Genomic DNA, 11,148 nt, shown 5'->3' with positions numbered 1-11,148 from the left:
TTCTGAATGAGCAAAGAAGAATGGATGGGAAGCAATTATAAAACTTTAGTCTGCCAACATAAATTCTGGGCAAAAAATAAAAGTTAAAATAAAAAAAATGATTCAGTATTTTTTTTTAAAAAAAACCCAACAAAACAACGTAGTAGTCTATTTCTTTTAGATTTTATTGACGAATCTTAAACACAAAAATAGAGGCAAAGAGAATTAAAATATTGAGGTCTATTTTGTGATTTAAGTCCATTAGTTGAAAACAAATGGGTCATTTTAGCCCTAAACAACCATATCTATTTGTATAACAAAAAAACAACAACAAAATAGAAAATAGTTGTAGCCAATGCTAGAGCACATGGGTTCTTTTAAGGTTCCGGTTAAACTTTATTTTATCCACTTCCTCTCTGGCTGTCTTGAAAGTGATGGAAAAATGTTTTCTGCAAACCAACACAAGTTTCTTTGCTAAATGCATCCGTAGTTTTGTTCCATTTGATGCTTTGCACATTAGTCAATTATGTTTAGTTGATTTGCATGAAGGAAACATTATATTTTCTTAGTTTCATGTCATTTAAAAAAAATAAATGTCCCTATTTGGGGCAGAATTAGGTCTTTATTTCACTTTTATAATAATTCTTAGAATTCTGACATAACAAAAGTAGCAACAATAATCATAATCAACATGTAATATTCTTCTTCTTTTAATGTTTAATTTCTAATTCATGATCCAGTCGCTCGTGTATTTCTTCACTTTTCAATATTTGTTTGATTTGTGCTGCGGGGCAGTCCGTTTTAGGTCCATGACGGCGGCTTTGTGAGTTTCCACCCACACGAAAAAAGGTAAAGTCTAAAAACATGCGCACCAAATCCACAGAGGGCGTTCCCGGTTTTTTATGTTCTGTTTGACGCAATTGGCTGAATCCGCTGTCAATCAATCAGTCCGGCATAACATGCCCGCCCAGCGTCCCCTGGATGAGAGGACGGGTGTATCGATAGAAAAAGAGAAGAACAGGGAAATGAAGTTGTCCGACGAGCTAGCATAGTAACTCTTTCTGCTAAACCAGGCAGCTTACTGAAGCGTCAAGTGTAAAAAAAAAAAAAGCCCAACTACAAATAAAACGGGATATAATCGCTATGGTTACCATTAGTTAGTTAATGTCGGACCGGTCTCCGATAACGTTACATACTTTTTACAGTAACGTTACGCTGAATCAAGAAAGTGGAGAAAAACTTGCTACTCTGCTAACTAACCTCGAACAACTACCAAGGCTTCGTTCACTTCCGAGCTGGTCTCTATTCGGTGAGTGTCACGAGCGTGAGCTAGCTTTTTTAGTTGGCTGTACTTTCTGTGGCCCTCAACGTCAAACTGGGATCTGTCATTTAGTTTGCCCGTTTCTCGCCGCTGCTAACTAGGTCATAAGCTAGCTTAACTTTCCAGATAGCTTTGAAATGATATTTAAAGAGCAGTAATTGACGTTTGAACTACACTTTAAGTGTTTTATATTTTATTTTTTTTTAGATAAAAAAACGATTAAGAATAAAAAAAAAAACATCGTGAACTTATTAAAGTATCGCTACATTCGCGCTAACGCTTCTGGTTAAATGCTAACCATATGTCGCTAATGACTGTAGACGACTTTTATTCGTGACATTTGGGATGTTAGTCCTTCAAATTTTTTTTATTTTATTTTCATTTTTTATAAAGCTTCAGAAGCGATGTTGCCACGGACGGATCCAATGTGAGTGCATCCACGAACACGGGTGTTTAGGGGCCCCCTTTCCACTCATCCCAGTGGTTTTTATAGCTAAAGTGAAAGTGACACAAACAACTTCTGGTCGTTTCATTTCCCTCTGTGTAGTTGGCGTGCTTTTTTGTCGTTTTTTTAAGCACTATTTCAAGGTTATGTTGTTCTTTTCTTTTCACCCCCCCCCCCCTTTAAAAAAATGGTTGTTACCATTTTTTTTCTAAAACAGTTTTTTTTGCACAATTGGTCAGATTTAGCATCAAATAGGTTTAGAAAATGGATCAATCTTCACTTAATGCCAAATTGATCTATCAAATGCATATTTAACTTTTTTTTAAGTAAAAAAAATTCTGATAAGATGCAAATTCTTTTTGTACAACTATTCATGTATTATTGGTGTTCATTTATTAAATTTGTAGTGTAAACTGGTTTTTAGAGCACACAGAAACTAATATGTGAAATAGAAGTAATAACAATCAACATTTGATATAAATGTGTGAAATGATGAAATTGTCAATCAAAACTGAATATTTGAAGTATTTTGGCAGCGACAACCAGCCCTTTATATCCAATAGTAAATGTCTTTTTTTTACTTCATTAATCATTTTTATTCACCAAATCAGAATTTTAACCATATTCTATCATTAGAAGTTTATCACCAACTGTCTTTTATCAGTGAAATTAGTGTTTTTTTTTAATCAACTTTTGTTTTTTGGATGCATGTTTATTCTTAGTTCCAGCATAATCTTGACTTTTATAGCATTTAAGTTCATTAAAGCTTAGTTTTCGTTTGTTTCCTTCCTTTAAATGTGGCAATGAGAAGCACTGCTGAGCCTGTTGTCTCGCCTGTAGTCTCGGTGTTAAGAATCGGGGTCGGTTTGGAGAATCAGAGAGGAATTTCGGTGAGGCAGCTGGACTAACAGCTTTTGGGCTGCCAGGGGAGCAACAGTTCCACCCTTTGAGATGCATTTTACACATTTTTCAAGGCCTCCTGTGGTCATTAAGCTGGATTACTGCTTAGCGTTGAACAATTTAGCCGCGCTGCTGTTGTTTTGTGACTTGTGAAATTGTTGGTTGATTGAGTTTTTCAATAAAACTTTATTTAACTGGTAGATGTGTGCTGCTCTTCATGTGAGAGCATTTGCTGTGTTTTCCTGACGCGGTTGAACAGGTGATCTTTTGTGTTGCAGTGCTTTGATCGATCCCAGTCATGCCTTTTCCCTTCGGAAAGTCTCAGAAGAGCCCCGCTGAAATAGTGAGGACGTTGAAGGAGAATGTCGCCGCCCTGGAAAAACTGGATGCTGGGGACGGCAAAAAGAGCGAAAAGGTCAGGAATCCCTCTCTCCTTCCATCATGTGAAAAAATATGTCAGCGCCACCTTTTCTGAATAAATCCGTTCTTGTGGGCTTTCAAGATTGCAGAGGAAGCTTCCAAGAACCTGGCTTCCCTGAAGGAGGTGTTATGTGGAACCGGCGACAAGGAACCCCAAACCGAAGCCGTGGCTCAGCTGGCACAGGAGCTGTACAACACCAACCTGCTGATCGCTCTCATAGCAAACCTCCAGAAGATCGACTTTGAGGTGAGCTTTCTCCACTGGCTCCAGGAAGGCTTTACTGCCGTTTTTTTGCTCTGATCGTCATCTCTTTTTTCTTCTCTAGGGAAAGAAGGATGTGGTTCAGTTGTTCAGCAACATCGTGAGGCGCCAGATCGGCACTCGCACACCCACAGTTGAATACATCTCCACGCACCCAGAGATCCTCTTCATGCTTCTGAAAGGGTAAGTAGTGCAGGAATTTGATACGCTGTCGTCATAAACCGACCTGACTGAGCCGCCGGTTCACACAGGTCTCTATTTAAATGACTCGAGCAGTCGGCTAAGATTTAAAGTCTTTGTTCAAATAAAGTAGAGAGTTTGAAACCGTAACTTGTCTCATGGTTGGCGTGGGTCACACTTTTGTTTTTTTTAAGAATTGGATGAAAACGTCTTTAAACAGTGGCTGCTCGTTAAGGATGGGTGCTGCATGCTGAGCACGATTTGGAAAATCCAGACGTAATCAGCTTAAATTTATTTTAATGATCGGCGTTTTAAGGCTGTAAAACTACCGGCTGCACTTTATTCACTTTTCTCAGACATGAACATTTCCACTTCTCTCTTTTCAAAGTTCAAAACTTTTGTAGAGAAATATCATAGAATGACACAAAAATCTGAGATTTATGTACATTTTACAGTACAGGAGACACGGTGGAGGTTGAATAACAATAGTTTACAGCCCACCAGGAGGCAGAACGCTAAATAATAAAAAACCAAAAACAATCAGCGAACCTGCAAAAGGTGAACTGCTTTATGGTGAGGGAACACTGTAGTGGAGAAGTGATGAAGACCCAAATACTGCTTTTAGCACCTTTTTCTGATGACGACATCTAATTTAAGCTTAGAGAAGATGGATAAAAATGTATTTAAACTTTTAAAACGACCTTTTTTAACTGTTCTGCTTTCGTTACAAGTGTTTTATCTCTTTGAGTGCAGAGAAAGGCGCCCAGAAAAGACAATTTCTTAGTCCTATTCTTAGATATCAACAAATTAGGCCTAAAATAGAATATCTGAGTATTTCTTTATTCAAACCGTTGTACATCAGGAGCAGAGGAAAAAAAGCGGTTTGAAAAGGATCGTATTTGTAACGTAGAGAACACGCTGGGGGGCCCACAGCTCGTCCCTGCTCCGCTCCATTCCCATGCATCCACGTCTTTGTTTTCCTCGTCTGCGTTGGCATCTGAATCAAAACTGTGCGGCTGGAGAGCTCAAATCTTTGTTGCACCTTTAATGTTCAGTTGGGGGGGTGTTGGGGCTGTAAGCTAGCGGGAGAGAGTGTAAACAGAGAGCTCTCTGTCCAAAAAAACAAAAACAAAAAAAACTTTGAATGAGGTGAATGTAAACACGACAAGTAGAAACAATAAAAAAAACAGCTGGTAAGGGTCCAAAGGAAGTTTAAATCAAAGAAAAATGAGAAAACATCTCATAGTTTCAGTGCACCGTAATGAAAAGGGGAAATTGCTGTGTTTTTGTTTTCAGTGCTTATTTTAATAATGGTGGCAGCTAATAAACAGCTTTTTGCAGTTTTAAACATTTTCTTTCGCTCCAAATGTTGGAGTGAGCAAAACCAAATGACTGCAACAGTCGACTAGCTCCACACAAAGCTTCTCATTAGTTCAGCTCCACTCAGGATTTTACTTCCACTGAGTTTGAATGGTGCCCTTCTCCATTTATTTCATATCCCGGGACACTGCGTGCGTGGCGTCTGTGACCTCTGTGGAGCGGCTTGAATGGTTAAAAACTGAAAAACAAAAACATTTTAGGGGGTTTTAATATGAGCCAACACTAACAACAAAGCGCTTGTAAAGATTTTGTCTGCTTCCTCCTTTCCTGGATTTGCAGAAAATCCTGAAACTGTTTTATTAAGACCTAATGGGGTTTGTAAAACTGTCTGTTCCTCCACCTGTGTACGCCTCAAACCCTCTGAGAGGAACACGCAGGAACTTGTTGCTCTTGCCTCTGTCGATGAGCTCAGAGATAGTAGGGAGCAGGTTTCACCGCTTTAAAAAAAAAAAAAAAATCCACAGCCTTCATTGCCCACGTGCAGCCGCTCTGTGTCTTGGCGACACGGCGTTCGTGTTGACCGTTCTGCCGGTGGATGAAACGCAGCCTCAGCCTGTCGCCGCGGCGGGCTGACGGGGTTCTGCTGCTTCTGTTTTTGAACCGAAATCCGAAAATGTCACATCTACAAAGACGACCTTTCGGCTCGATTGTCTGAGGCGAACTTCAAAACCCTGACATTTAACGCTCGTGTGGCGGATTACTCCGTCACTAATGTACTTCCTTGCTGCGTGAGGAGAATCGCCTTTCCCTCAGAAACCACAAAATACCTCCTCCTCCAGATAATCCTGAGATTAAGTGCTTGTAATGACTTTTTAGTGGCTGTTTATTGCTAACTCTTTCATAGTGGGTGTGCGCTGATGCCTAATGATGCGTGTTTCTCCACCTGGACCTGACGTGTCTGAACCCGTGCAGATACGAGAACGCGGAGGTGGCTCTGAACTGCGGCATGATGCTGAGAGAGTGCCTGCGCCACGAGCCTCTGGCCAGGACGGTGCTCTACTCCGAGGACTTCTTCTGCTTCTTCCGTTACGTGGAGCTCTCGACCTTTGACATCGCCTCGGATGCCTTCGCCTCGTTTAAGGTACAGTTTTTACTGCAAACCCCCCACCCCCCATCCCATAAAACGAAGACATCACAGCTCACCGGACTCCATTTCTAATCAGGATCTTCTCACAAGACACAAGATTATGTGTGCAGATTTCCTGGAGAAGAATTACGACCGAGTGAGTTTTTTTTCCTACTGTTGGTTTCCAAACAGATGATTCTGCTGGCGCTCACTGTTCCTCTCAAATCTCTCAGGTGTTTACAGATTACGAAAAGCTTCTGCACTCTGACAACTACGTCACCAAGCGGCAGTCTCTGAAGGTACTCCCTCCTGCTCCGCTCCATCAAAGCCACAGTTTTTACATTTTGTCCGTTCATTTTTTTTTATTCAACATTTGCTTTTTCTGGAAGCTTCTCGGAGAACTTCTCCTGGACAGACACAACTTCACTGTTATGACCAAGTACATCAGCCGGTCGGAGAACCTGAAGCTGATGATGAACATGCTGAGAGACAACAGCCGAAACATCCAGTTTGAAGCCTTTCACGTCTTCAAGGTGAGCGTGGAACCCGACACCTCTAGAAAAATCCAGTCTTCAAAGTGTTCCCAGTGGTCTCTTAACTACGGTTATTCTGTTTTCAGCCCAAAAAAACCCAAACATTTTCAAGGACATAGTCTCTGCAGAGCGGCAGTGGTTCATTAAAAAGGCACCTTGGTGCCATTGATTGTATATGAGAACTTGACTGAGTGGCCCCTCCCCTCCCATTCCAAACAGGGAGTACACGTTAGTGATGGGTAGATGAGGCCTCGTGAAGCGTTTCGGCACATTGCCCAAACTGTACTGATCCTGTGTCGTTACTGCGTGACTCAATACTGACTCCTGCTGGACCAAACACGTCATTGCAGGCGACCAAGTTAAGAAACTCCACTGATATACTGATTACATTTAATCTAAACACAATATTTGTCGTCATACTTCCTCACTCCCTTGTCTCGCTCTATAATTCCCCAGCATTGGGGAAGTGCTTTTAAGTTTGACAGTTCTGCTGAACAAATGCCACATTTAACCTCCAAAACATGTAATGGTTCATTTCAAATAAGAGTCCGTTTGAAATGGAATTATATTCTGCTAGTGGAAGCGGAGAGGAACAGGAGCAACAAAAAGGCCAAAAACACTATTAAAACTATGAAATAATTCCACCAATCTCATTAAAACGCCACATTCAACATCTTAAGTAAAGACTCAGTAAAATAAAACATTGAACACAGGTGGGCGGGGAAAACGGGGGGGGGGGGGGGGGAGCGCGAGAATCGTTCAACAGCTGGAAGCTGTGCGCATCCGAGGCATCAAAAAAAGTATTTTTTTCACCCTGCTCTGTTAAACTCACCGCTGGACTGATTTAGCACCCAAGTGACGGTAATGTAACCGAGAAGAGCCGGTAATTTTTTTTCAAAATAAAATATCTTTCAAAATAAAAGCTAGCTTAGACTCATAATAAAACAAACTAAAACCCGCCAAATTGCCGCGAAAACCGCCCAAATCTAAACTTCTCCTCAAAATCAAACCCACCCAACTGGATGGGAAACCGCAGACTCTGGCAGCACTGCTGGTAGACGCGCTTCCTTGTTTGGCTCCTCTGTGACGCACCGACACAGTGGCTGTATTGATCATGTGACTTCTCCGGGAGTGATCCACGCACCGAAACGGGGTTTCACTGTAAGAGCTGGACACGTGAGCCAAAGCGCCATCTCTAGTACACGCTGGCTCCAAGAAGCCAAACTCCCATAGACTTCTATTGAAAAATGAGCGGCTCAGTCATTCTTTTTGTCACAACAACCCATCTTGCTCTGCTACCTTTTTTTTATTTATTCATTTATTTTTTTAAACAAGTTCTGAACCATTCCAAAAAAATGTGTTCTGTAGTGCAACTACTCAACCGGCCAATCAGATGCCTCAACACGAGAATGTCGTCTCGTATTGAACGTTTGGTTGACAGATTTCCAGAGCCCGCTTTCAAGTGAAGGGGGGTACGGCCTTCCGAAAAACCTCACCTCACTCCTGACAGATTTGAGAGGTTGCCATAGAAACGGTGACTCAGACCAATCGCTGCTTATTGACAGCATCCATCATGGCGGCGTCTGTATTGCGGGGAAAAAAAAAATAGACTTCCTTTGAGCTGAAAGTCAGACATTCTCTATGGGTGAAGTCGCGCCCACTCTGTCCAAGTTCTCATGTCAATCCAGGCCCCCCTTCCCATCACCCATAAACAAACTCTCTGTTTACGGGGCAAAAATGGTGGGCAATATTTGAGCCATCAAGGCGTCAGCTCAGACGAGGAAAAACGAAGTCGTACGTGGATCTAGTCGTCTATGAGTGGATGCATCAGAATGGAGCAGAACTGATAGCTTGTGACTCGCCACACTCTATTTTAAAGCGCTCATCTTTTCGTCTGCTCCCGATTCACTTGAATCAATTTGAATAAAGAAATACTCAGAAATACAATTTTTAAGCTTGATTGTCTGTAAAAATGTCCTCCATCATGAGAAAAACGCCACAAGAACATGTTAAAAACGCCATGTTCATCAGTGGATCTTTCAACTTTTACACATATTATTCCCTCCCATCTGAAATCCCCCCCCCCCCCCCCCCCCCTTCTGTCACATGCAGGTTTTTGTCGCCAACCCCAACAAGACTCAGCCCGTGCTGGACATCCTGCTCAAGAACCAGACCAAGCTGGTGGACTTCCTGAGCCACTTCCAGACGGACAGATCCGAGGACGAGCAGTTCTGCGACGAGAAAAACTACCTGATCAAGCAGATCCGGGATCTAAAGCGACCCACCGCCCCCGAGGAGCCTTAAAATAACATTCCCCCATGGGTCAAAGTGAGTCCAAGAACACGCATTAAGTTTTGAAATAAAGTATAAGATATAGGGAAACATGTTAAGGTTAGTCTCTTGACTCTCTGGTTTGATGCAGAGGTGATTCAACCATCAACCCAATGGGCCAAGATCTTGTTATTTAATCCTCCGAGCTTCTTATTTCATACAAGTGAGATTCCTTTCCTCCGTTCTCGGACCTTAAACTGTTACTTTTCCACCCGTTTTGATGCTGGTGGAAACCCACTTCCATTAAAAACAGCCTCTGACATGAAAGCCGTCTCCATATTGTAGAGATTGAAATGCTGTTGAGAGTTAAATATATTATTTTTCTATTATATTTTCCTGGTAAACTGCTTTACCTTACCTGAATGCTTAGTTTGCTCTATTATTTGCCTTTTGTTGTTTGTTTTTTGTGGGCGGGGACTTGAGCGGCCTTCCTTCGTGCCGCTTAAATGACTGAAACGGCGAGGGAGAGAATCGATTCGTGAGCAGCCGGTCGATTGATCTGACTGGACGAGCATCACTGAGCATCAGGGTTACATAACGAACAGTAGAGCGGCGACGCTCTCAAAAACATTTGTTACACGCCCACTAACCTTTTGACTCGGAAAGCAGACCTTAAAGCGGAAGTGAGCTCGATCGTTGTGCTGGTTGTGATGCGTTCGGGTGCCTCGGCTGAAGCGCTTCCCCTCTGCTTTCGTCACCCAAACAAACGCCTAAAAAAGTGGGCGTTTAAATGTACAGTCTTTAAGGGTATACCTCATGGAGTTTGCAAAAGCCGTGTCCTCTTTTTCATACCTGCTCTCTCGTGCGGAACATTTTATTAGTTGTTTTTAAAACTGCAGGACACGGGCGGCTTCTGTGCAGACTCAAATGTGACACGTTTGGACTTGAACAGGAAGTGCAGCCTCTTTTTTTTTTTTTTTTTTTTTAACAAAATAAAGCCAATGCTTTTTTTTTAGGTTAAATGTGCTATGAATTCAAGTGTAGCAGGTTGTAATAATGGTAATTTATTTAAAGCGATTTAACGGATAATCATAATTTGTTATTAAACCAAAGTCGAAATGAAAATAAGTGGTTTATCGGTTTTATTTTTTTAATTGACTGACTTTTAGACTGTGACATGTTTTCAATACATGGGTCAGAATCAGTCTTTCATCATGCCATCAGTTAGTTAAATGTATTTGATAAAATAATAGCAAATTTGTGACCTGATTTCACAATTTTATGTTTCGTTAAATGTTATAATAAACATTCCTAACAAACTGCGAATGGTAAGTGGGTTTAGTCAAAAGCCTTTGACAGATGTGAGATTAAAAAAAAACTTTGGTTTTAAATCTTATTTTTATTTTTTTTAAATTGCATTTGGGATGTAAATATCTGTACTAATGTGGAATTTGAGGTCAGTCCTGACATGCACTTTGGTGACGACACGTTGTTCACAGTCGACCCACCAGGGGGCGCTGTTGTCAGCAAATGGCACCTTGAATTAGTTGCACAAGAAACTGCTTTCTTGAAGCCTTAACTCTTAAGGAGAACATGAATCCCACACGTTATTATACAGACACAAGGATTGGTTGACGTCATTATACTTCACAGTTATTCAAGTTTTCAGTATTTTAGTTTTACTTCTTTATTTTTCTACTTTGCTGCCCCCCCCCCGCCCCCTCCCCCGCCTTTATTCTTTTCACACTGGATGTTTTATTGACCATAGGAGCGATTTAAAGTGTACATAGCTTTAAATAAAAAAAAGGATAATTAAAGTGTGAAAGAATTCTTGGAAATAAAATGTTATTGCAACTATTTTGTGTGAAGTTATTTTTGTTTTTGTTTTGTTTGATGCATTTCCAGGAAAAAAAAAATATTTCTTTTTATTTGATTTAAAATTGAAGGCTGATATTGATTGAACCAGATTTCAATGACTTGAGTGACTTGAGTCTTCTCCATTATCTGCGTGGCGGTCTCCACGCGCTGCGTGCGTTAAGCTGGTCAGGACCCCAGCAGACTGCTCAGTGGGGGCAGGGTCGCAGAGTTCCGCTGCTGGTGGTGGGGGGGTTTCAGGTCCCAAACCCTCGTGCTCTTCCTTCCCTGATCCGCTCGAGGCTGCAGCTTTACGTCGGGTCCAGATGAATTAACCAAAACCCGTTTTTAATGCAAAGATGTTTCTCCAAAAGTTCCGCGCGCGCGCGCGCAGTCAGAGGACTTTTTGTGGACGGAACCAGAGGATTTGCGTCTGTCCCCCACCCCCAAAATGAGACAAGAAGAAGAAGAAGATGCGCCTACAATGTTCATGCATGACAGAACGTTTTGTTAGTTAAAAAAAGGCAGCAGCAGGGT

The 11,148-nt window shown here is 41.5% G+C and overlaps 1 protein-coding gene across 1 annotated transcript; it reads left to right on the top strand.

The window, feature by feature from the left end:
- The first annotated feature begins 911 nt into the window (after positions 1-911).
- cab39l1 (calcium binding protein 39, like 1) lies at positions 912-10,614 on the top strand. Its single transcript, XM_004073572.5, has 9 exons — positions 912-1,288; positions 2,924-3,060; positions 3,148-3,312; positions 3,392-3,510; positions 5,800-5,968; positions 6,051-6,110; positions 6,187-6,252; positions 6,343-6,486; positions 8,599-10,614. Exons 2-9 carry the CDS (start codon positions 2,944-2,946, stop codon positions 8,788-8,790), a joined length of 1,032 nt encoding a protein of 343 aa, XP_004073620.1. The 5' UTR covers positions 912-1,288; positions 2,924-2,943; the 3' UTR covers positions 8,791-10,614.
- The last annotated feature ends 534 nt before the right edge of the window (positions 10,615-11,148 follow it).

Source organism: Oryzias latipes, chromosome 10 (assembly GCF_053564925.1).
Source record: "Oryzias latipes strain Hd-rR chromosome 10, Olatipes_Hd-rR_3.1".
In the NCBI taxonomy this organism is placed as follows: domain Eukaryota; kingdom Metazoa; phylum Chordata; class Actinopteri; order Beloniformes; family Adrianichthyidae; genus Oryzias; species Oryzias latipes.
The sequence above is the reverse complement of the archived record's forward strand: the minus strand, read 5'-3'. Positions and strand labels throughout refer to the sequence as shown.